A 27,609-nucleotide genomic window follows, 5' to 3' on the forward strand; every position below is an offset into this window, starting at 1 on the left:
AGTGTTTACAAAGACGCGCTCCTCTTTAACGCTGTGGAGAGGCGGCGGCGGCGAGCGAGCGGCGAGGCGGGGCGCGCCGGGAGCGACGCCGCAATCGTGCCCAGGTGCGCGATCCGTGCAGTTGGAAGAGAAAAGACTTTGTGTAAAATTAAAAGATTGTAAACCTGGCAAAGCCGTCTGGCGTTCAGTCTGTCGGTCCTGAAAGAACCCCACGGCACAAGACGTGTCACAAACGCTAACGTTAATTAGTTGTGCAAATACCTTTTACAACATTAACAGTTACATATACTATGTACAAACGAACAATTAACTTTCACTTTAATCATACTATCATTGTTGTGTTATTAAGCAAAATAAGCAATACTTTTACTTTTGTTGAAATGTTTACACTGTACACTTTTTTGTATTGGATGTTTAGCTTTATTTTTGCACATTTTAGCAAATAAGCAATACTTTTACTTTTGTTGAAATGTTTACACTTGTTACAGAATATTTCCGTTTTGCACTTTTTTGTATTGGATGTTTATCTTTATTTTTGCACATTTTAAAGCAAAATAAGCAATACTTTTACTTTTGAAATGCTTATACTATTCCAGAATATTAAGATTTGCACTGGATGTTTACTTTTATATTTGCACATTAAAAAGCAAATAAGCTACTTTTAATTTTGTTAAATGTTAAAAGTTTTAAATGTTTACATTGTTACAGAATATTTTGTCATGTTGTTGTCAATGTTGACTGACTAGTGGCCATACTTTTTTTTTTGTAAATAAAAGCCATGCCTTTTGAAAAAACTGGCCTACATTTATTTTTTCCTCTTCATTTTAAATAAAAATAAAAAATCGGTAAAAGGAAAAATAATCTACAGATTAATCGAAAAAATAATCTATAGATTAACCGATTAATCGAAAAAAATAATCTATAGATTAATCGATAGAAAAATAATCGTTAGCTGCAGCCCTAGACATCTCTAATCATAAGTCATGCATACATCGTGTTCATTAAAATGACAACCTCCCGGCATGATGGACCGATGCACCACTGTCCTCTTGGGGGCGACACCTAATGTAAGGGTTCGTGCAAAGCCAACAGATCAAGCGTGTAGCTTTCATTTTTAAGGAAACTTATTTTATTTTTTTCCATTTTATAACTAGCCTATTGAGTCAGACTGCTGAGAAATATGATGAACATTTCCAAGCATTTACAAGCACTTCACCCAAAATTCAAACATTTTTCAAACCTTGAAAACACAACATTAAAATCCAAGCATTTTCAAGGTTTTTAAGCACCCGTGCGGACCCTGTTATATATCTTAGACCAAACAATTCTCCAAACTGGACATTCAGACAAAACATAAGGTGATCACTTTTACCAAAATAAGCTTTTCCTGAGGAAGGTTAGGTGTATTACTAGTATACAATAAAGACCAACAGGTGGTTTTCCGTTTCAGAATATAAATATTTCAGTGTTTCCCACAGGACTGTTTGTGGTCATGCAATATTGGGGGCGTTGGGGGTGGTAGTTAATGTTGATGTATAATTTGCATAGTTGGCCATGACACATGTGTATGTAATTGTAACAAACGCTGTAAGAGAGGAATAACATTGCGGAAGAGATACAAATAGGCTTGGGGCGATATTCGATAAGTCAATTATCCAACGATAAATAAAAATTAAAGTTGGTAAGTTTTCCAGCGTCGATAAATTGCCATGTGGATGCTTTAAGAGAATTCAAGCTTTTCGTCGCTTTTAGAGGTTACGCATGTTTGTGTCATAGCGGAATGAAAAGAAGGGGGTGAATTATCTTGTCCTCATTAAGTGTCTTTGACTCTTTGTGCTGCGATGTAGGCATCACACACTGCAACCAGTTAACATGGAGCAGCTAACATGGACAAAATGATCACCACCGCACCAATGTGGGAATATTTCAGTTCAAACCTTTGGAACAAGATGAGCGTATCAACACAGAGAAGCGAATTTGCCGAATGTGCGCGTATACAACAAACCTGCACGCCCACTTGAAACACAACCACACGACAGTCCACACTCACTTGGCGATGGGTGAACAAGCCATGTCAATACAAACAAAACAGTGCAAAATGGTGTGGTTAAATACATCACCCAAGACATGCTGCCATTTGATAATCTTGTAAAACTAGCATTTTTTTAAACTGCTGTCATATAATGTCGGTGTTCCTCACTCGGAATCTGCCAAACTTAATTTAGTTTTGCATATCACCTGTTAATACATCTGTTTCAACTGTAGTGTTTGTATTGTTACTTTGCACTTTTGTTTAACAAGGTCCTAACTTGATTGTCAGTTAAGTAATGTACAACTCTGCCTACATGTTCAATATTGAAGTGCAACTTTGATTGTCAATACTTTGTTTAGCTATTTTATTTATTGTTATGGTTGTGTATAAAACATGTTTTCAGTTATTTCACCTTTTTTTGTTAAGTACATAACTCCACATGTGTTCATTCATAGCTTTGATGTATTCAGTGACAAACTACAATGTAAATAGACATGAAAATAAGGAAAACCCATTGAATGAGAAAGTGTGTCCAAACTTTTGGCCTGTATTGTATTTGTGGTGGGCCGCCACAAATGAATTGATCTATGGGAAAGACTGTATTTAAAACAAACTTTTGGCCTGTACTCTATTTGTGGTGGGCCGACACAAATAAATGAATCTATGGGAAAGACTGTATTTAAAAAACCTCTTAATGTTTGGCCTTTTTCCGTCTCAAAAGACAATAGTCTGCACAATGGATCAAAATGATTTAATTCAGTATAATTTTCATTTTCAAAACAAAATACAAATTACTACAAAACTAATTGATTATTATGTGAATTGTGATTGCAGCGCCTGCTGTGGCTGCATAGCCAAATCATTGAGTGGTAGTTTTTGTTGCAATTGTTTACCTCTTAATAAGCAACCTGCATTAACAGTGATTAGAGCACGAAAACTCCAAAGGAAACACACGACTCATGACGTGTACTAAGTTGTTACACTCACCATTAGGCTCCACATCTGAACCGGATGTCCTGCCCTGGCGCAGCGGGTACTTTTTGGCCGTGGTGTTTGTCGTGCCCTGCTGGCTGCGCGTGATTCTGCGCCCTGTGGAAAACACTGCTGCCTCCAAAACTTCTTCGGGGGCCACTGCTGCCGGAGAACTGCTTTGTACTATGGAGTTATCTAGAGCAGAGAAAAGTATTATATTTATATTGATCCCCTTTTTTTAATCATCCACATGAGACAAACACAAATCTGCCAAAGAAACTTAAAATTATCCAAACACCACAATGATTACGCTTTTAGAACTCACATTGCCAAGACAAAAAATAGCGGAAAGAATAATGAAGTGTAGTAAATACACTCCAATTTGGCAGCCATAGCAGAAAGAGGTCACCAGAGGGATGTTGAAATTGAGTTGTGTTGTGTAATATGACCAAAACATGCAGAGTAAAACTTAAGAAATATTTTTTAAATAAATTACAGTGGACATTAGTCATGAAAATCCATCCATCCATCCATTTTCTACCGCTTATTCCATTTGGCATGAAAATGAATCATAAAAATAATTAACTGGCATTTTGAAAAATAAATGCCTGAGTTACTATGTATTCAAATACAGTATCATACCAGTGTGGCCACAAATGGGCGTTCACGTGCTGGTGGAGGTTCTTGTCTTCAAACACTGGAACGCCCCCTTCCTAACAACTGCCCACAGTTTCAAAATAAGATCTTCAGTCTGGACAGGATGCGTAGAACCAACGTAGAAATAACTAAGTAAGCCATATATACAATGTTAGTCCTAGAAAGGAGTTGTTTAAGTTTAGAGCAAGGGAAAAGGGAAGGGCCATATTGCGGGGTTGCTATCATGTGACCTAGAGGCACTTCCGGGTTTCAGGCAAAACTAATATTTACATTTAAGAAACAAGTCACTGCAGCACATGGGACGCCATATTTGACATTCAGACAACATCCGGGCCAGCACACCGACAGCATCTGACAATTTGTACATTTGCATTAATGTTATACTCTCAGACACACAGTGCCAGACAGCATGTTATTACTCTTTAACTATCGGAGGGAAACATCGAACCACTAATTATGATGTCGCTTCTTGACATCATATAAAGTCAGGTTTGACAGGTGTCAAACTCAAGGCCCGGGGGGCAGATGTGGCCTGCCACTTCATTTTATTTGGCCCTCAAAAGCCTGGAAAGAATGTGTATCAATAAAGTACTGTAACTTTTCTTACTAAATGTATTCTTTCTTTCTATTTTGGGAAAAAAAAAAAAAAAGTACTCCATGTAATCGCAAATTATGTTAACTTAAATATTGTCTAATTATGCAAAAATATATTATCAAACATTCAAACCATTTTTTAAATAGTAATAAATACTACTAATAATAATAATAATAATAATTTCAAAGCAAGTTATGCATCAAATTGTGCAATGTAAAAGTAGCAATTGATTTCATGGTAAAATTGTGAAATGTACTGTGGTTTTTACAGCATTTTTCTCTTAATGGAAACAAAACTGTACTTTTTTAACTGTGTGGTGCCGTTTTGGCATTTACAGTAATACACCAAAGAATCTACAGTTGTTGATTTGCAGTAAAAAAAAATTTTTAAAAAAATTGGCAGCTCAAGTGCCAAAATGTTACTATAAAATTGCTTTTTTTTATTTACAGTAAAAAACAAATGTAAATTTTACAGTAAAATTCTGGCAACTGAGCCGCATTTTTTTTTTACTATAAAAACAGCAGTAGTTTTTCCATTTACAGTAATATACACTACATTTTGAGGTGAAATTATAGCAGCTTACCTTTTTTTTTTTTTTACATTTTAGTTTTTAAAAATCTACTAATAAAATTCATTAAAAAATGTTGGAATAATAGTATTCACAGTTAAAATCGGCTCTCTGGGCCAAATGTAACTGCGATGTGGCCCTCAGTGAAAACGACTTTGACACCTCTGGTCTAGCTCTAGAGTCCCATTAGGCTAATGTTTATTTACCTGCATCAGCGCAAAGTTGGGACGTATTTTTAAATGTTTAGAGGCAAATACACAAGCGATCATGAAAAAATATTTAAAATGGGAGTGCCGATTTATACATGCTTAAAATAATAATTTTTTTTAAAGATTTGAACCATTCATCATCACCAAGACGTCACTGCTTGCCTCGACCTCACTTCCTTGGACACTTACAAGGATTTAAAAAAGAAAAGATTGGAAGCACATCACGTCTTTACATCTGGAAGGGTCCACAAATTAAGCACTAATCGGTGAAAGACAAAGTTGGGCTTATTTGCGCATCGCTAAGTAACACATTTGATTGAGTGCCGTGCTGCTGTGATCGTGATGCTAATGAGAAAAAGGATACGTTTTTTTGCAGTTGATTTTTGCTACAAATATTAGTCTCATCTACAATTCATGTCTGCAGTTTTTTATGCTGTGAATTTCCTATTTTGTCCTATTATTTAGCTGTAGATGTCCCTGTTGTTCTGCAATGTTTGCTCGCGATATCAAGGTTCAGTATATACTGTTGAGCCTACGTGAGATGTATTGAGTTTATTAATACTACTAAGGATATTTTCTTGATGCTAACACCAAAAACATTGCAATGTGGTCATTCGTGTTGAAAAAAAGTACTTGGATTTTCTGCGCAACAACTAAGCTTTTAGTGACTGTTATGAAAATCGACAACGGAAATACGGCGGATTGAACCAACAATAACAATATTTATTACGGTACTAGAACTTAACATGATGTTAGTTTATTTGCACAAGGTCTTTGTAGTTATTTTAAGCATGGCAATCACACAAAAAATAACTAATGCGACCTATTGTTCTTTTTTATGTTTAGTTCTGCTTTTTTTTTTTGATTGATTGAGACTTTTATTAGTAGGTTGCACAGTGAAGTACATATTCCGTACAATTGACCACTAAATGGTAACACCCGAATAAGTTTTTCAACTTGTTTAAGTCGGGGTCCACTTAATTTGATTCATGATATAGATATATACTATCAGATATATACTATCATCATAATACAGTCATCACACAAGATAATCACATTGAATTATTTACATTATTTACAATCCGGGGTGCTCTCAAACACTACTAATATAGTAGAGGAAAAACAAAAAGTTTCTCAAACAAATCAAATGTTCAAACAAACATTTCACAAATTGATCTCTGCAGACAAAAGCGGTCTGACTGTATTCCACAAGATTATGAAAGTGATATTTATAAGAGCCATTTCCTTCGATGCACTTTCTTTTTCCCCCCGACTCTATTACCTTTATGAAGGACTTCTTTCGGGACTACATGAAAGTTCTTTCCTATCTCTCTATTTGAACGATTGGAACACCCAATTTTCTGCTCAAACTCTACACTCAGTCTCACTTGCATTAATGCTACGCTCAAGCTGCTTGACCATCGTGTGAACTAAGTGAATTAAGAAAAAAGGCGTGACATCATATGCAAACCAGCAATAGACATAAAGTGTGGCGTTACTTGGCCTACTTTTATTTTGAAGGCCGTAATGCGGCTACAGGATGTGGCTAGGATAAACCAGATGTGTTACATGGGACTGACGTTAAACAAGACAAAGACTCGCATTGTAGAACAAGCATGTACATTCAAAATATGACAAAAGAAGAAACAAAACATATCCTGCGTACTGACATAATCTCTCATCAAATGTTTTCTCTGCACGACTAAATAAAAGTGCCAATATGGAAGGAGAAATTACATCATATCTGTTAAGCCTTGCAAAAAAATGGTGCAATTGGTCAATTTGACGCTATCCCCAAAAAAGCCTGGGGCCAAGCTGGACCCCTCTCAAGGATTCCAGCATAACAGTGTTTTTTAAATAATAGTTGTTTTGTTTTGGCACAGTGCTGGCAGTTTTTGAAGTAAAAAATGCAGCACTTAGTTTAATAATGATAACTTAGATTTATCTTTTAGGGAACCCAAGGACACAATTGTAAAACAGTGGTTCTCAAATAAAGTTACTAGTACACCAGGGAGCACTTGAAATTAAAAAAAAATATCTACTTCATATAGTGTGGGAAAAAATATGTATTAGATTCCCATATTATATTCCCATATGAACTGATGATAGGATATTAGTTTACAGCTTTACAAAGATATGAAGAGATGCAGTAAATAACTTTTATAGTTTCATGTAACCTGAAAAACAGAACAAATACATTATACATACTGTATATATGTAAAGTATGCATTTTTATTTCCAAATGTTTGAAGCAATATCGCTAAAAATAAGCACTGTTATCAGCTAATTTCCTGACAGACTGGACTCCGACTTCATGGAATAAATAAACACCTAACTAACTTAACAATACTAGTTTACAATTCAATAATTGTACCCACTACTGTACCTACGTCTACGATCTCTTCTCAAGGAGTCATCTTTTTCCCCATCTGGGATTTTTTGTTGTTTTTCCTTGTCGTGAAGCCCTTTGAGACATTCGTCAAGCAGTAGAAAATGGATGGATGACAGATTTTTGGACAACCTTTGTCTGTGTTTTCCTCTTTTTAAGTACAAAGCCCGTTTCCATATGAGTTGGGGAATTGTGTTAGTTGTAAATATAAACGGAATACAATGATTTGCAAATCATTTTCAACCCATATTCAGTTGAATATGCTACAAAGACAACATATTTGATGTTCAAACTGATAAACATTTTTTTTTTGTTGCAAATAATCATTAACTTTAGAATTTGATGCCAGCAACACGTGACAAAGAAGTTGGGAAAGGTGGCAATAAATACTGATAAAGTTGAGGAATGCTCATCAAACACTTACCGGTATTTGGAACATCCCAGAGGTGTGCAAGCTAATTGGGAACAGGTGGGTGCCATGATTGGGTATAAAAACAGCTTCCCAAAAAATGCTCAGTCTTTCACAAGAAAAGTTTGGGCGAGGTACACCCCTTTGTCCACAACTGCCTGAGCAAATAGTCAAACAGTTTAAGAACAACGTTTCTCAAAGTGCAATTGCAAGAAATTTAGGGATTTCAACATCTACGGTCCATAATATCATCAAAAGGTTCAAAGAATCTGGAGAAATCACTCCACGTAAGCGGCATGACCGGAAACCAACATTGAATGACCGTGACCTTTGACCCCTCAGACGGCACTGTATCAAAAACCGACATCAATCTCTAAAGGATATCACCACATGGGCTCAGGAACACTTCAGAAAACCACTGTCACTAAATACAGTTGGTCGCTACATCTGTAAGTGCAAGTTAAAGCTCTACTATGCAAAGCGAAAGCCATTTATCAACAACATCCAGAAACGTCGCCGGCTTCTCTGGGCCCGAGATCATCTAAGATGGACTCATGCAAAGTGGAAAAGTGTTCTGTGGTCTGACGAGTCCACATTTCAAATTGTTTTTGGAAATATTCGACATCGTGTCATCCGGACCAAAGGGGAAGCGAACCATCCAGACTGTTATCGACGCAAAGTTCAAAAGCCAGCATCTGTGATGGTATGGGGGTGCATTAGTGCCCAAGGCATGGGTAACTTACACATCTGTGAAGGCACCATTAATGCTGAAAGGTACATACAGGTTTTGGAACAACATATGCTGCCATCTAAGCGCCGTCTTTTTCATGGACGCCCCTGCTTATTTCAGCAAGACAATGCAAAGCCACATTCAGCACGTGTCACAACAGCGTGGCTTCGTAAAAAAAAGAGTGCGGGTACTTTCCTGGCCCACCTGCAGTCCAGACCTGTCTCCCATCGAAAATGTGTGGTGCTTTATGAAGCGTAAAATACGACAGCGGAGACCCCGGACTGTTGAACGACTACAGCTCTACATAAAACAAGAATGGGAAAGAATTCCACTTTCAAAGCTTCCACAATTAGTTTCCTCAGTTTCCAATCGTTTATTGAGTGTTGTTAAAAGAAAAGGTGATGTAACACAGTGGTGAACATGCCCTTTCCCAACTACTTTGGCACGTGTTGCAGCCATGAAATTCTAAGTTAATTATTTGCAAAAAAAAAAAAAAAAGTTTATGAGTTTGAACATCAAATATCTTGTCTTTGTAGTGCAATCAATTGAATATGGGTTGAAAAGGATTTGCAAATCATTGTATTCCGTTTATATTTACATCTAACATAATTTCCCAACTCATATGGATACGGGGTTTGTACAAGCTTTGGCACCGTTTACGCATCAGAACTGTTTCACACGTACCAAATTGGAACCGATTTCGAATAATATAAACACGAAACGAAACCATACCCTAGGCTTGACACTTTTGGTGATGTTTTTTTCTCGATATAGACAGAAACATTTTTCAAAGTTACCTTGAGTGCTTTGGCTGAGACGTACGGACGTTCGAGTCAGGCGCGCGTTCTTACGTTGCTGTGTGTTTCTGACTGTTTCGGTTGGCTCAAGATCGGCAGAGAAATCTGAGTCCTCTGTCCCATCTGAACTGCTGCCTGTGGTTCTCTGCAAAAAAAACAACAACAGTAATAATGAATCCCTAGTCAAATGTAAGAAAAGTAACTCGCAACGTATTTCAATGTGTATTTTCTTTTTTTTCTTCTTCTCTTTACCATGGGATAATCCATCATAGACCCCATCCTGGGGAAGGAGCATTATCTCCCTTCTAATATTGTTAAATTAAGTATTATTATTTTTATTATAAATGATTACCTACGATATGTACATCAAATTTTGGCTATAATAGCACCAAGCATTTATTTAATTTAATTAGACTTTACCACGGCAAATAATTCAAACTACGGTAATAAATACTAGCTTTATAGTGACACCTCTTTGAGTTAATCAAGCCAAGCAAGTGTGCGGTACCTGATATTGTATTCTGTTATTTGTTGTTTGGAAAAAATGAAAACATTGATTTAAAGCCTGATCAAATGTTCATGATAGACAAATGACAAACGAGACGTCACTCTTTAACAATGCACGTCATTCAAAATTTAAGAAAGCTGAGCACCTAATTTGCATACAACCAATCAGATATGCGGAGAGGCGGGGCTGTCTGACGTCGAACCAATGAAAACAACGCTGAACAAAATTTCGACCAATCACTTGCGTTGTTTTGGTACAGGCACAACGCACCAGCCTCAAAACCAACGTAAAGTTGTCGTATTCATGGCAGTGGAGGTTATTACCATAAACGCATTTCCCCCAACGGGTAGATTACTCTCTTGAAAATCAAATAAGCAGTTTTTAATCTAATTTCAGTGTCACCTAAAACTGAAAGGCAAAGCATTTAGACAACTCAGCAATACACATTTGCTACCAAAACGACGACTCCTCGGAATTACCCCATGTTGATACAAAACGTGCACCTAAAAACACAATAATGTCTAAATGTATTGTATTTAATTTTGCTAAGTCATTCTATTTTTCTTAACGTTACATCACATCTTAAGCTATGACGTTATGTTATGCTCCAGCTACACAGTCTGCTCTCAAAGCTGATTTGTAGCAAACATATGCTCCTACCTTTCTGCGGGGCATGTTCACATATGTGACGTGTCGTATCGGACAGATTATCAATCTGTGTATTGGGAGTAACGTATCCCAGATTCCATCAATATTATTCACACAAATATGATCGTTTCAATGTGAGCACAATTAGCTGGAAACCGCGCATCAGTTCCGCTTTTTCTTCTACCGCGCATGCTCAGTCCGTTGACAAAATGCCGCCGTGTGGAAAAAGACACAACTTTCATGTGTTTAAAATATTATATAATTGTCCTAACTAAAAGCTCAGAAATATTATTTTCATTTAGCATGGATTAATTGTCACCGTGGTATGTGTTCTATATCCAGCTCCAAATAGCCATGTTTGCTGATTACCATGATTTTAGGGTTAAAAACACCGAAAAATACGTTTGGTTATAGGATACAGGATTAGGATATTAATGAAAAAATGAATCTAATTAAAACCTTGGAACTGTACACTGGTACATTTAAAGAACAAATACAAAAAAAACGCTAGCCAAAACCGGAAGCGACTTTTTAACTCAAGTTTCTAGCCGGTGGAATTGACAGACACACTCGTGTTAGTTTTGTTTCCTTCTGTACTCACGGGGCGCCGCGTCAGAAGCTTTATAGCAAATATTTTTGGACCTTTAACAACTCTTGAGGAAAAAAAAAATACAAATTAATGTTACAGTAGAAATTTACTGCTTTACAGGTTGCAACTATTATGGCCGGTGCCACCACAAAGACTGTACACGATATTTTTCAAAGCATGGAGTACGGACCAGCAGCAAGTTCCAGCACTGGCTCTGCACAGGTACATCCTCAACATTTAATTCAACTCATGCAAAACGATATACTAAGCATTCAGACGTATTCTTGTTTGATATATTTTGAAAGCAAGCACGCATTTAACATCTTTGAACTCATGTGCAGTTCATTAACTTCCCGCTGGCTGTCACTCACAAGGCAAACACGTGACTGGACTGTTCAATAGGCTGACCATATTGTGAAATCCCAAAAAGAGGACACATATACACTACCGTTCAAAAGTTTGCGGTCACCCAAACAATTTTGTGTTTTCCATGAAAAGTCACACTTATTCACCACCATACGTTGTGAAATGAATAGAAAATAGAGTCAAGACATTGACAAGGTTAGAAATAATGATCTGTATTTGAAATAAGATTTTTTTTTACATCAAACTTTGCTTTCGTCAAAGAATCCTCCATTTACAGCAATTACAGCATTGCAGACCTTTGGCATTCTAGCTGTTAATTTGTTGAGGTAATCTGGAGAAATTGCACCCCACGCTTCTAGAAGCAGCTCCCACAAGTTGGATTGGTTGGATGGGCACTTCTTGCGTACCATACGGTCAAGCTGCTCCCACAACAGCTCAATGGGGTTCAGATCTGGTGACTGCGCTGGCCACTCCATTACCGATAGAATACCAGCTGCCTGCTTCTTCTCTAAATAGTTCTTGCACAATTTGGAGGTGTGTTTTGGGTCATTGTCCTGTTGTAGGATGAAATTGGCTCCAATCAAGCGCTGTCCACTGGGTATGGCATGGCGTTGCAAAATGGAGTGATAGCCTTCCTTATTCAGAATCCCTTTTACCCTGTACATATCGCCCACCTTACCAGCACCAAAGCAACCCCAGACCATCACATTACCTCCACCATACTTAACAGATGGCGTCAGGCATTCTTCCAGCATCTTTTCAGTTGTTCTGCATCTCACAAACGTTCTTCTTTGTGATCCAAACACCTCAAACTTGGATTCATCCGTCCACAACACTTTTTTCCAGTCTTCCTCTGTCCAATGTCTGTGTTCTTTTGCCCATCTTAACCTTTTTCTTTTATTGGCCAGTCTCAGATATGGCTTTTTCTTTGCCACTCTGCCATGAAGCCCAGAATCCCGCAGCCGCCTCTTCACTGTAGATGTTGACACTGGTGTTTTGCGGGTACTATTTAATGAAGATGCCAGTTGGGGACCTGTGAGGCGTCTGTTTCTCAAACTAGAGACTAGTGATGGGTCCGGCAACACCGATGCATCGGCGCATGCGTCGAGCTCATAGAGCAAAACCCTGTGTCGGTGCGCGTACCGCTTTTAGAAAGTCACGTGACCGATCATGAGCTGTTTTGGTCACGTGACCGATACGCGAACTGTGTCGCACTGACGCCTCCTCTGTGCCCTGTGAGCGTGTCTTTTCTACAGCCCGAGAAATAATAAGAGAAATCGTCTAAAATATAATATGTCGGAATTTATTTTTTTTTTTTTTTAATAAAAATGTGTAAAAAAATAAAATTAAAACAATTCCCAGTCCACAATCATCCACAACACGTTCTCTTAGATTTCCATGTTATGATACATGTTCACATTATTTATTGACTGTATCTAAAAAAGATAAAAAATATATTTTTATTTAAATGAAGATATGAAATAATCCTAAATGAAATACAATGACTTGGTTTATATTATTGTATATACTAGGGCAGGGGTCACCAACGCGGTGCCCGCGGTCACCAGGTAGCCCGTAAGGACCAGATGAGTCGCCCGCTCGCCTGTTCTAAAAATAGCTCAAAGAGCAGCACTTACCAGTGAGCTGCCTCTATTTTTTAAATTGTATTTATTTACTAGCAAGCTGGTCTCGCTTTGCTCGACATTTTTAATTCTAAAAGAGACAAAACTCAAATAGAATTTGAAAATCCACAAAAATATTTTAAAGACTTGGTCTTCACTTGGAATAAGCGGTAGAAAATGGATGGATGGATGGGTCTTCACTTGTTTAAATAAATTCATTTATTTTTTACTTTGCTTCTTATTACTTTTAGAAATACAATTTTAGAGAAAAAATACAACCTTAAAAATGATTTTAGGATTTTTAAACAAATATACCTTTTTACCTTTTAAATTTCTTCCTCTTCTTTCCTGACAATTTAAATCAATGTTCAAGTAAATTCATTTTTTTTTTTTGTAAAAAATAATAAATATTTTAGCTTCTGGTTTTTCGACGAAAAATATTTGCGAAATATTTCTTCAAACTTACTATGATTAAAATTCAAAAAAATTATTCTGGCAAATCTAGAAAATCTGTAGAATCAAATTTGAAACTTATTTCAAAGTATTTTGAATTTCTTTTAAAATTTTTGTTCTGGAAAATCTAGAAGAAATACTGATTTGTCTTTGTTAGAAATATAGCTTGGTCCAATTTGTTAAATATTCTAACAAAGTGCAGATTGGATTTTAACCAATTTAAAACATGTCATCAAAATTCTAAAATGTATCTTAATCAGGAAACATTACTAATGATGTTCCATAAATTATTTTTTTAATTTTTTCAAAAAGATTCAAATTAGCTAGTTTTTCTCTTCTTTTTGTCGGTTGAATTTTGAATTTTAAAGAGTCGAAATTGAAGATAAACTATGTTTCAAATTTTTTTTTTCTTTTTTTTTTTTTTTTTTTTTTTTTTCTTTCTCCTCTTTTAAACCGTTCAATTAAGTGTTTTTTTCATCATTTATTCTCTACAAAAAACCTTCCGTAAAAGGAAAAAAAAATGTACGACGGAATGACAGACAGAAATACCCATTTTTTTATATATATAAATTTATTTAGCTATTCTTGTTTAAATCACACTTACGTGTAACTTACAAATGACAATATATTTATTTATTTAAGTGTGTATCAAACTGGTAGCCCTTCGCATTAATCAGTACCCAAGAAGTAGTTTTTGGTTTCAAAAAGGTTGGTGACCCCTGTACTAGGGCATAAAATCAGTGTCAGTTGAGTCGGTCCATAGGTTGCCTGCAGGGATTTTTAATGTCCAGCAGATGTCAGTATTTAGTGACACAGTATCGACACAGTATCAATACAGTTTTGCAATGTGTCGAAACGCTTCATGACGCCTCATCAACCCATCACTACTAGAGACTCTAATGTACTTATCTTCTTGCTCAGTTGTGCAACGCGGCCTCCCACTTCTTTTTCTACTCTGGTTAGAGCCTGTTTGTGCTGTCCTCTGAAGGGAGTAGTACACACCGTTGTAGGAAATCTTCAATTTCTTAGCAATTTCTCACATGGAATAGCCTTCATTTCTAAGAACAAGAATAGACTGTCGAGTTTCAGATGAAAGTTCTCTTTTTCTGGCCATTTTGAGCGTTTAATTGACACCACAAATGTAATGCTCCAGAAACTCAATCTGCTCAAAGGAAGGTCAGTTTTGTAGCTTCTGTAACGAGCTAAACTGTTTTCAGATGTGTGAACATGATTGCACAAGGGTTTTCTAATCCTCAATTAGCCTTCTGAGCCAATGAGCAAACACATTGTACCATTAGAACACTGGAGTGATAGTTGCTGGAAATGGGCCTCTATACACCTATGTAGATATTGCACCAAAAACCAGACATTTGCAGCTAGAATAATCATTTACCACATTAGCAATGTATAGAGTGTATTTCTTTAAAGTTAAGACTAGTTTAAAGTTATCTTCATTGAAAAGTACAGTGCTTTTCCTTAAAAAATAAGGACATTTCAATGTGAGCCCAAACTTTTGAACGGTAGTGTATGCGTGCCAGGGCCGGGACTAGGTGAAAATTTGCCAATGATACTCGAACTTGCTTTATAAATAATATATTTATTTAAAGCATTTTTTTCTTTTCTGTTGACAGCAGTGTTGGCGCTAGGAATTTTCAAAATGGGGTACCACAGTAAATTTTTGGGGTCCCACTTTTTTGTAAGCGTTTTGAAAAAAAAAAGATAAACGTATGCATTATCCTGTTATATCTCACATTCTATATTGTGTCTTGGAAAAAGGTTGTCATTTTACATCAATCAATCTAGTGATCTAGATATCTGGTCAGGACACTTCTCACTCTTTTGCCTTCACCTTCATTGTCCATTCGTTTTTGGTGACTTTATATACTCTGGACCGAGACGTCGAGTCCGCGACATACCGTATTTTTCGGAGTATAAGTCGCAACAGAGTATAAGTCGCACCTGCCGAAAATGCATAGTAAAGAAGGAAAAAAAACATATATAAGTTGCATTTTTGGGGGAAATTTATTTGATAAAACCCAACACCAAGAATAGACATTTGAAAGGCAATTTAAATAAATAAAGAATAGTGAACAACAGGCTGAATAAGTGTACGTTATATGACGCATAAATAACCAACTGAGAATGTGCCTGGTATGTTAACGTAACATATTATGGTAAGAGTCATTCAAATAACTATAACATATAGAACATGCTATACGTTTACCAAACAATCTGTCACTCCTAATCGCTAAATCCGATGAAATCTTATACGTCTAATCTCTTACGTGAATGAGCTAAATAATATTATTTGATATTTTACGGTAATGTGATAATAATTTCACACATAAGTCGCTCCTGAGTACAAGTCGCACCCCCGGCATAACTATGAAAAAAACTGCGACTTATAGTCCGAAAAATACGGTACATGGCGGACAATAACTGATACCGTCTGCTTTGCCAGTCCAAAAGCATTCGCCGTTTTCCATAGTCTTCCCTCGACGGCCACGTAATACAAAGCACGCGCTATCTTTTTTATCACATCCACGGGAGCTCGCATTCTCGTTGTCTCTCCTTCGACAAATGGACAAACATTTTCGCTCAATTAATACATCTCATGTAGGCTCAACAGCATATACTGAACCTTGATTTCGCTAGCAAACATTGCAGAACAACAGGGACATCTACAGCTAAATAATAGGACAAAATAGGAACTTCACAGCATAAAAAACTGCAGACATGAATTTTAGATGAGACTAATATTTGGAGCAAAAATCAACTGCAAACAAACGTATCCTTTTTCTCATTAGCATCACGATCACAGCAGCACGGCACTCGTTATGTCAATCAAATGTGAGGTTGTCATAAACGTTACTTAATTCATTAAAAAAAAATAATAAAAAAAGAACAAATTTGTATACATATGTACATGTATTGGCAGCACGGTGGTACAGGGGTTAGTGCATGTACCTCACAATACGAAGGTCCTTGGTTCGATCCTGGGCTCGGGATCTTTCTGTGTGGAGTTTGCATGTTCTCCCCGTGACTGCGTGGGTTCCCTCCGGGTACTCCGGCTTCCTCCCACCTCCAAAGACATGCACCTGGGGATAGGTTGATTGGCAACACTAAATTGGCCCTCGTGTGTGAATGTGAGTGTGAATGTTGTCTGTCTATATGTGTTGGCCCTGTGATGAGGTGGCGACTTGTCCAGGGTGTACCCTGCCTTCCGCCTGAAGCAGCTGAGATAGGCTCCAGCACCCCCCGGGACCCCGAACGGGACAAGCGGTAGAAAATGGATGGATGGATGTACATGTATTCAGTTATAAACATTCATTCACTTTCTTCTTTCCCTCATGGATCCAAACTTTACCGCTGCGGGTAGTTTTTTTCTATGTTTTTATTTAATAAGTTGTAGGTGTATTTATGTCAGTATAAAAGTGTAAAAAGTGTTTTGCTTGGGTCATGAAATGATGATAATGGTGTGCCAGGGCATACATACATTTTATATTTAAAGCTTAAATCTCTGGAGTCTACATCGACTTCAGATCTATCCCTCATTTCAAAATGTTTTAGTTTTTTTTATGTTGTTTTTTTGTTTGTTTTCCGCCCTTTTTTGTCAAACAAAACTTTTTATTGGCAAACACACAAAATATGCAAAATCTTCCACCAAAAATATTTTTCAAAGTGGAATATTTGATGTGAAGTCATCGGAACCTTGGATAGGTCAATAATTCATAATAACATTGATTTTGATTAAATGTTATGTTTTGAGCAATGACAGTTTGAAAGGAAAAAAACAGCTCTGTTTTATTAGTCGACATTGCAACATTTTCTAAATTACATTTCACCTTTAAGCTTTTTTTTATTTCACTTTTGTTATGTTTTGTTTATTTTAATAGTATTTTTAGAATGTGCCGTGGGCCTTTAAAACATTAGCTGTGGGCCGCAAATGGCCTCCGGGGCACACTTTTGACACCCTTGCTATAGATAATAAAAAATAAAATCTGATAAATCTATGGATAAAAAGCAGAGCCTGGCGACGCATGCGCGTTTATCATAACTCTCTCACTCTCTCTGTCTCTGCCCCTCCCTCACGAATGCTGCTGCATGTGCACACCTTCACAATTTGTTTTGTTTTTAACCCCTTCTTAACCCTGGACGTACATTGAAAATACATGCAACCCTAACTCAAAATGCCGGACATTTGAGGCATTTAAGAAACTCCGCCCGGACAGCCCCGCAAAAGAGGACATGTTCGGGAAAAAGAGGACGTATGGTCAGTCTACTGTACAGTAACCTCAGGAAATGTCATTCTCCTATAAAGTAATATTGTCTTATTACAAAAGTGTAATCTGTCACCTGAGTTTGCACATTATTTAAGGTATAAGTGTCCACGTTTTTGTACAGAAAAATAGAAAAAACGCTGGGGGGCATATTTGATACCAGTAGAAAATCAGTATGTCAATAATATCACAGGTGTCAAACTCAAGGCCCGGGGGCCAGATCTGACCCGCCACATCATTTTATGTGCCCCACGCCAATAAAGTACATCATCTTTTCTCACTAAGTGTACATTACAGTTCAGTTTCAGTTTATTTGGAACATGCATACGATACAATGTAATGCATCACACAATTCCAGTTGTTTCATTACAGCGCGTCCGTAAAGGTGTAAGAAGAAGCCGAGCTTATTTAATCCTACCCCTTTTCATACCATAGCAATTTTATCCAATTTCCTTGTTCTCTGTAACAGCACAGTGAACACATAAATAATAAATGAATAATATACCATAGTAAGCATACAAAAATTAAATACATAAATAATCTTTGTCTCAATAAAGGGAAAAAAAAGGGTTCAAGATGTTCATCATAGTTCTTGTTCTGTGTACTTTGTGAACACTTGTAGTTTGAACAGTCTCTTAAACTGAATCATATTGGTGCTTTGTTTGATTTCTTTGCTTAATCCGTTCCATTATTTTTTTCCATTTCATTTATTTATTTATTTCAGGCAATGACATAAAAAATAATAATAACAAAAAAAGTATAAAGTTGACAACACATAATATAAATTAATATAGTGCAAAAGGTAATGTATAGTATGTAATGCATGATTGTCCAGTTTTGCCTGAAACGGAGTGGGAAGAAGATTAGACTAGACTTAGACTTAGACTTCCTTGTTATTGTCATTCAAATTTGTTAATTTGTTACAGCACAGATAAGAACGAAATTTCGTTACATAAGCTCATGGTAGTGCAGGATAAAAAAACAATATGGTGCATATATAAATATATATATATATATATATATATATATATATATATATATATATAATAAATAAATATATATATATAAATAATAAATAGATTACTGTATAGATAAATATATTGCACTTTTTCACATGCGTCCACGTTTATGGATGTATGTTATATTGTCTTTTTTATTCCAGCGAGTTAATCCATTTTGGGGGGAGTTGAGGGGATAATTTAATTATGATGCGTTCAAGAGTCTTACGGCCTGAGGGAAGAAGCTGTTACAGAACCTGGAGGTTCTGCTTCGGAGGCTGCGGAACCTCTATCTAGAGTCCAGCAGTGAAAACAGTCCTTGGTGGGGGTGGGAGGAGTCTTTGCAGATTTTCTGAGCCCTGGTCAGGCAGCGGCTTTTTGCGATAATAAGATTAGATAATTTATTTAATCCCACCCCCAGTTTTCCATTCAGTGATTATTCACATGAGTTTCACTGTTACTTTGTTCAAGGATTATGATACAAATGTTGTATCATAGTGGCATTACCACAGGTAACAATAATTATTACACTGTAACAATAATTTGTATCAACAATGTAGGAAGATTGAATACACCAACAATGGTAATAGACAAAATACCAACGATGGTACAAATAATTAATTAATTAATTAATTCCACATACAGATATGCTAAAGGTTTTAAGTGTTGTACGAGCATACAAATGTTTTCAATTAGATTTTCCTCTAAGGTTATATTTCTCCACTTTTGTTGAGAAGAATTGTTGTACATTCTTGGGTAGCAGGTTATAGTTTGCTTCGTGCATAATTTTAGCTGTTTACAAATGCACCAAATCGTTGAACTTCAATAATTGTGATTAAATCAATAAAGGGTTTGTATGTTCTCTATATCCAACATTATGTAATATTCTAATTGATCTTTTTTGTAACACAGTTAGTGAATGAAGCGCACATTTGTAGTTGTTTCCCCATATTTCTACACAGTAACTCAGATATAGTAACACTACTGAACAGTAGAGAATATGAAGTGATTTTTGGTCTAGAACATGTTTTGCTTTATTCATTATTGATGTGTTTCTTGCTACTTTATGTTGTATAAAGTAGTATTGGTTCTGTTTTGACAGAAAAAATACATATACTTTATTCAATGTTATCTAATAATGTAAGAAATATTATATTATCGCACATTTTTTTCTTAAATACTTAAATTTATGCTTGACTTGCATAAGAATTTGTAATAATAGTGTTGTTCATGTTAATAATGAAATGTTAGTTACATTTGTATGAATTTAGGTTGGAAAGTATTTACAGTATAATCTGTAATAATAATGAGTTATTAGTTAAAGTTAAAGTACCACTGACAGTCACACACACACTAAGGCCCTGTTTACACTAAGCCGGATAAGGTTATCCAGGGTAAATCACACTTAACCTTATCCGTGTCCACACACAACAATGCCACCGTTTAAGACCCCCGCCTCCCTTCGTCCGCCGCGCAAAGGGACGTAGTACGCATGCGCGGAAAATGCGCACGTCATATTCATCTCCAGTGTTGCTTTGTGTGCAAGTTCTTAAATGTAACTTATCTGAACAATATCCAGTGTTGTGGTATTTCAATTAACTGGAATGCAGTGTGCTGTGGGGCCCTATTGTAGTGAATCACACCTGAGACATCATAAATTAATCAAATCTTAGATGGACATGTGAAAGTAAACAATGTGAAAAAGAACATTTTACATCAATCAATCTAGTGATCTAGATATCTGGTCAGGACACTCCTCACTCTTTTGCCTTCACCTTCATTGTCCATTCGTTTTTGGTGACTTTATATACTCTGGACCTAGACGTTGAGTCCGCGACGTACATGGCGGACAATAACTGATACAGTCTGCTTTGCCAGTCCAAATGCATTCGCCATTTTCCATAGTCTTCCCTCGACGGCCAGGTAATACAAAGCACACGCTATCTTTTTTATCACATCCACGGGAGCTCGCATTCTCGTTGTCTCCCCTTCGACAAATGGACAAAGTTTTTCACTAAGTAGCATCACAGCTGACCCGGACATTGGAAAGTTATCTTGCCGTCTAAGAAGTGTTGTATCCCAAATAGCTGCAATCGCTTTCTTTTAAGGTATTCATGTGTGATTTCCACAAGCGTCTGTACATGTAGAAGGAGGAGAAACCCGGGCATGTCTGGATGACTCACCTTCATATTTCCAGTGGTTAGCCCCAAGCTTTATTATGGAGCTGGCTGTGGCGTGTTCTTTCTGACGTCACTTCCTACTTTGTAAACGATCAATGAGTCCATACAAAGCTAAGTACCGGATATTCAAGAATTACACGGCTGACTTACCCGTGTAAATTTTTGTCCGAGGAGGGGGACCTTAAACGCCGGTTTAGTGTGGCTGAAACGTCGCTTAGGCTAAATAATTATTCGTTTAAGGGGTTAAACGACTTAGTGTAGACATGGCCTAAGTGTGGTGAAATGTATCCTCTGCATTTGACCCATCCCCTTGTTCCACCCCTGGGAGGTGAGGGGAGCAGTGAGCAGCAGCAGTGGCCACGCTCGGGAATCATTTTAGTGATTTAACCCCCAATTCCAACCCTTGATGCTGAGTGTCAAGCAGGGAAGTAATGGGTCCCATTTTTATAGTCTTTGGTATGACTCGGCCAGGGTTTGAACTCACGACCTACCGATCTCAGGGCGGACACTCTAACCACAAGGGCAATGAGCAGGTCAATATAGTATAGTGTTTCCTTAAAACAGGGGTGCCCAAAGTGGGGCCCGTGAGCCAAATTTGACCCGCCGTGTCATTTGGTGTGGCCCACCAAAGGGAGCTATCAAATTGAACACTCAAGCTGCACAATCCTTGATGACATGTCCGTAAGATTTTACTCTAAAAAAACGCTCTAAATTTTATGGTAAAATTCTGGTGACTGCGTTGCCAGGTTTTTTTTTTAAATCGTAAAATCTATAGATTTTTTTAGAGGATAACTTGTTGCGTTTGAACTTAAGAATCCCTGCTCTACGATAAAGTTGCGGCTTTTCGACGCTCCATGGAAAAAGATCATCTTGGTCGCCAGGCTATGCCCACGTTCTGTAACGAAAACCTAAACGCTTCGGAATTTAGCATCCTCCATATGTTTAATCTGTCTGGGTAAAGTTCGAAAGCGATCTAATGAAATATCTAGGACGAAGTGGTTACGGCACAACACCTGGAAATGGCAACAATTTGCAGAAAAATATATTTTTTTATGTTTTCAGAAAAAAGAAGCAGGGTTGCCTGTTTACTGAATTAGGCACATGACTGACTGTGATAATCTCGACTACCTTATATTACTATATATTATGGTGTATGGTTCAAATCGATCATTGACATGTTTTATATTCTATCCATCCATCCATCTTCTTCCGCTTATCCGAGGTCGGGTCACGGGGGCAGCAGCCTAAGCAGAGAAGCCGAGACTTCCCTCTCTCCAGCCACTTCATCCAGCTCCAGCCGGGAGACATAGTCTTCCCAACGTGTCCTGGGTCTTCCCTGTGGCCTCCTACCGGTTGGACGTGCCCTAAACACCTCCCTAGGGAGGCGTTCAGATGGCATCCTGACCAGATGCCCGAACCACCTCATCTGGCTACCTTTGCTCTGATTAATTTGTCGCACACTTTTGGCATTCTCTCAATGAGTTTCAAGAGGTAGTCACCTGAAATGGTTTTAACTTCACAGGTGTGCTTGAAGCTCATCAAGAGAATGCCAAGAGTGTGCAAAGCAGTAATCAGAGCAAAAGGTGGCTATTTTGAAGAAACTAGAATATAAAACATGTTTTCAGTTATTTCACATTTTTTTGTTAAAGTTAAAGTACCAATGATTGTCACACACACACACTAGGTGTGGTGAAATTTGTCCTCTGCAATTGACCCATCCCCTTGTTCAGCCCCTTGGAGGTGAGGGGAGCAGTGGGCAGCAGCAGTGGCCGCGCCCGGGAATCATTTTTGGTGATTTAACCCCCAATTCCAACCCTTGATGCTGAGTGCCAAGCAGGGAAGTAATGGGTCCCATTTTTATAGTCTTTGGTATGACTCAGCCGGGGTTTGAATTCACGACCTACCGATCTCAGGGCGAAGTACATAACTCCACGTGTTCATTCAGTTATGATGCCTTCAGTGACAATCTACAATGTAAATAGGCATTAAAATAAAGAAAACGCATTGAATGAGCAGGTGTGTTCAAACTTTTGGCCTGTACTGTATATTCCAAACATCTTTGTTAGAATGAAATGCTTGTTCCACTCACTTATGACTTCAAAAGAAAGTACATTACCCATCAATTTGTACGTAAAAAATCTACTCATCAAATGCATATGGAATTGTGTAATAATGTCATGAGAAGATAGAAGTCATATGCACAGTATTTACTGTAACAAGTAGCCCTCGGAGAGCAGCCATAACTGCTATGTGGACCTTAGTGAAAACAAATTTGACACCCAAGTGCCAAACTGTCAATAAAATATTAATATATTTGCTTTGTGTTGTAGCTGACAAAGCAAATTAGCAAAAAAAAATCTGCCGACAAATGCCTTGGGCCACACTTTGTACACAACTGCTCTAAGGTGTAGACAAGATGGAGGGACAAGTTTCACCTGCAAATAGACACAGATATAAACGCTTCATCTGAGATTGTTCAATTTTGAACTTTGCTCCTCAGTCTGTTAATAGTTTACTCTCGTCCTCATCTACCACACCAGCCTTGATCAGCCAATGTTCAGCAGAAGCCACCGTTTTCCAACCAATCATGTCCGCTGTCTCCCAAAGCGCTTTTTGCCTTTTAGCGTTGCATTCAAATTGCGAAGATATTAATGTGTGCCATCTCTCTGCTCCTTTAGGCCTGGCTGAATCATCATTCCCGTGCTCTGGGTCTGTTTATCGATGGCAAGTTTGTCCGTCCAGAAGACAGACAGACTCGCTCACTGATGGACTCCAGGGGTGAGATCAGTTTTGGAGCCATGAAAGTTGCATAGCCTGCACTGAAACAAAACAAAAAATTCCGACAGCTATATTGACAATTGTGATAAATCAGACTTTAGGCGAAAAACAGTTTCTAGCTTTCATAACAGTGATGTGTATAATAATGATAAATCAAAGCGCACCTTCCATGTGGGGGTAACAATGCCATCTACTGTCGAGACTTGTAACTACAAACCACTCAGTCAGCCATGGGATATTACAGACCCTTTAAAAAAAATAGAATATCATGGATAAGTGTATTTATTTCCATAATTCCATTCAAAACCTTGAACTGCCATAGATTATTGATTCAGGGCCCACAACTTAAACAATTTCAAGTACCGTATTTTTCGGACTATAAGTCGCAGTGTTTTTCATAGTTTGGCCGGGGGTGCGACTTATACTCAGGAGCGACTTATGTGTGAAATTATTAACACATTACCGTAAAATATCAAATAATATTATTTAGCTCATTCACGTAAGAGACTAGACGTATAAGATTTCATGGGATTTAGCGATTAGGAGTGACAGATTGTTTGGTAAACGTATAGCATGTTCTATATGTTATAGTTATTTGAATGACTCTTACCATAATATGTTACGTTAACATACCAGGCACGTTCTCAGTTGGTTATTTATGTGTCGTATAACGTACACTTATTCAGCCTGTTGTTCACTATTCTTTATTTATTTTAAATTGCCTTTCAAATGTCTATTCTTGGTGTTGGGTTTAATCAAATAAATTTCCCCCATAAATGCGACTTATACTCCAGTGCGACTTGTGTTTTTTTCCTTCTTTTTTATGCATTTTCGGCCGGTGCGACTTATACTCCGGAGCGACTAATACTCTGAAAAATACGGTGTTTAGTTGTTCATTTGTACATAATTTAAGCGTCCAGCTCATAAAACCCACAAAAATAGGATATCAAAAAATTGGAATACTGTGAAGAAATTTACTTCTCTGCCCGATTCATTAATTTTTTCTGTTTGATGATCCGCCGAAGCTCACAGTCAGCTCTTTTGCTGGCGCATCTTCTCCTGCCACATTTTGCCCTTCTGCTCGACTTTCCATTGATATGCTTGAACTCAACAGTCTATGAACAGCCAGCCTCCTTTGCAATGAACCTTTGTGGCTTACATCCTATGGAGGGTATCAATGATGGTCTTCTGGCCAGTTGTCAAGTCTGCAGTCTTCCCCATATTGATCCTAACTGAGACAATTGAACCAAAGTGAAGCAATTTAATGACAACCTTTGAGTTTAGTAGATGAGTAGTGTGTGACACATTCATGCCCTGTAAAATATGGGCTGATTTCTTCACAGTATTACATTTTTTTGAAATCCTGTTTTTGTGGATTTTGTGAGCTGAAGGCCCAAATTATGTACAAATAAACAACTAAATACTTGAAATTGTTTAAGTTGTGGACCTGAATCTATAATCTATAGAAGTTTAATGTTTTGAATGGAATTATGGAAATAAATACACTTTACACACAAGATGTCACTTCCTGTCAATGAGAAAGGACGCAAAGAAAAAGGCTTTGCTTCTGCTCCCGGCGTTTTTGTTAAGTCTGAAGATTTTGACCACTGATTTGCGATCACAGCCACAGGAGAGTCACCTGGCATCTTCGACTTGATTTTGGTCAGTTGAGAGGCACTGATATGCTGAAATAAGGCGAGTTGGAAGAGCCGTTAGCCGCAAGCCAACGGCGGCGGACGATACAACTGCGTTTTGTTCAGGAGAGAACACACAGAAGATAATACAAATAATAACAGAAGAAATTAAAAGATGGTTTGACAGCAGACTATCTTTGAATCTCAGTAAAACTAAAATAATGCTATTTGGTAACAGTAGAAGAGAAAGTCAAACACAAATACAAATAGATGGAATAGAAATTGAAAGAGTAAATAAAACCAAATTTCTAGGCATAATGCCATTCATCCATCCATCTTCTTCCGCTTATCCGAGGTCGGGTCGCGGGGGCAGCAGCCTAAGCAGGGAAGCCCAGACTTCCCTCTCCCCAGCCACTTCGTCCAGCTCTTCCCGGGGGATCCCGAGGCGTTGCCAGGCCCAACGTGTCCTGGGTCTTCCCCGTGGCCTCCTACCGGTCAGACGTGCCCTAAACACCTCCCTAGGGAGGCGTTCGGGTGGCATCCTGACCAGATGCCCGAACCACCTCATCTGGCTCCTCTCGATGTGGAGGAGCAGCGGCTTTACTTTGAGCTCCCCCTGTATGGCAGAGCTTCTCACCCTATCTCTAAGGGAGAGCCCCGCCACGCGGCGGAGGAAACTCATCTCGGCCGCTTGTACCCGTGATCTTGTCCTTTCGGTCATAACCCAAAGCTCATGACCATAGGTGAGGATGGGAACGTAGATCGACCGGTAAATTGAGAGCTTTGCCTTCCGGCTCAGCTCCTTCTTCACCACAACGGATCGATACAGCATCCGCATTACTGAAGACGCCGCACCGATCCGCCTGTCGATATCACGATCCACTCTTCTCTCACTCGTGAACAAGACTCCGAGGTACTTGAACTCCTCCACTTGGGTTAGGGTCTCCTCCGCAACCCGGAGATGGCACTCCACCCTTTTCCGGGCGAGAACCATGGACTCGGACTTGGAGGTGCTGATTGATGATAAATTGAACTGGAAATCTCATGTAAAAAATATACAACATAAAGTAGCAAGAAACACGTCAATAAGGAATAAAGCAAAACATGTTCTAGACCAAAAATTACTTCATATTCTCTACTGCTCGCTAGTGTTACCATATCTGAGTTATTGTGTAGAAATATGGGGAAATAACTACAAAAGTACACTTCATTCATTAACGGTGTTACAAAAAAGATCAGTTAGAATAATACATAATGTTGAATATAGAGAACATACAAACCCTTTATTTATTGAATCAAAAATACTGAAATTCCACGACATAGTGAATTTGCAAACAGCTAAAATTATATACAAAGCAAACTATAATCTGCTACCCAAGAATATACAGCAATTATTCTCAAAAAAAGAGGAGGAATATAATCTTAGAGAAAAATGTAATTTAAAACATTTGTATGCACGTACAACACTTAAGACCTTCAGTATATCTGTATTTGGAATTAAATTATGGAATGGATTAAGCAAAGCAATCAAACAATGTACCGGGTACTAATATGATCCACTTCAAGAAACTCTTCAAACTTAGTGTTTACAAAGTACAAAGAAGAAGAACCATGATAAACATTCTGAATTTATTTCATCCATCCATCCGTTCATTTTCAAAATAATCTTACTCATCTCACCATATGAAATGTAATTTACTTCACCGAGTATTATTTATTTATTTATTTTTATTGTGATTACTTATGGAGTATACCGTGAATAAATTGAGAACAGGAAGTGAACAAATGTTTTAGCAACTGTTATGTAAAAGAAAAGGGGTAGGATTAAATCAGCTCTGGTTCTTCCTACTCCTTTTCGAACATGTTGAAAAGAGAAAATGGAAATTGTGATGTATCATGTTGTATGATTGCATGTTCGAAATAAACTCAAACTCAACTCAACTCAACTTTTCCATGATATTCACATTGTTTGGAAAGGGTCTGTACAGGAAAGTATGAAAAACACTGCATATGTTTTTTCCCCCTGTGCCTGCTGTCTAGGTGATCTTGTGTGTCACACGGTGTGCGCTGTAGAGGCTGATATTTCCCAGTGTATATCCTCTGCCCTTCAGGGCTTTGATGTTTGGAGGGGCCTCTCCTGCTACCAGAGGTCCAAAGTCCTGCTCAGGTAAACGTAACATCACGATCTTACACGT

At 37.7% G+C, this 27,609-nt stretch overlaps 2 protein-coding genes across 6 annotated transcripts in view; one reads left to right on the plus strand and one right to left on the minus strand.

Moving 5' to 3' along the window:
* Positions 1–10,688, minus strand: part of LOC133615252 (histone acetyltransferase KAT7-like) — a 69,494-nt gene extending 58,806 nt beyond the window's left edge. For all 5 annotated transcript variants that reach the window (XM_061973708.2, XM_061973704.2, XM_061973707.2 and 2 more), the window contains exons 1-3: positions 10,527–10,688; positions 9,359–9,503; positions 3,020–3,199 (exon numbers count right to left, since the gene is read on the minus strand). In XM_061973708.2, coding sequence (XP_061829692.2) covers positions 3,020–3,199; positions 9,359–9,503; positions 10,527–10,541 — 340 coding nt within the window. In that variant the 5' untranslated portion in view covers positions 10,542–10,688. The remainder of the gene's footprint in view (positions 1–3,019; positions 3,200–9,358; positions 9,504–10,526) is intronic.
* A 396-nt stretch (positions 10,689–11,084) lies between these two features.
* The window catches only part of aldh16a1 (aldehyde dehydrogenase 16 family, member A1), a 38,829-nt gene continuing 22,304 nt past the window's right edge, over positions 11,085–27,609 (plus strand). Inside the window, exons 1-3 of the mRNA XM_061973701.2 lie at positions 11,085–11,325; positions 23,681–23,780; positions 27,455–27,581. Coding sequence (XP_061829685.2) covers positions 11,236–11,325; positions 23,681–23,780; positions 27,455–27,581 — 317 coding nt within the window. The 5' untranslated portion in view covers positions 11,085–11,235. The remainder of the gene's footprint in view (positions 11,326–23,680; positions 23,781–27,454; positions 27,582–27,609) is intronic.

Source organism: Nerophis lumbriciformis, linkage group LG22 (assembly GCF_033978685.3).
Source record: "Nerophis lumbriciformis linkage group LG22, RoL_Nlum_v2.1, whole genome shotgun sequence".
Classification (NCBI taxonomy): domain Eukaryota; kingdom Metazoa; phylum Chordata; class Actinopteri; order Syngnathiformes; family Syngnathidae; genus Nerophis; species Nerophis lumbriciformis.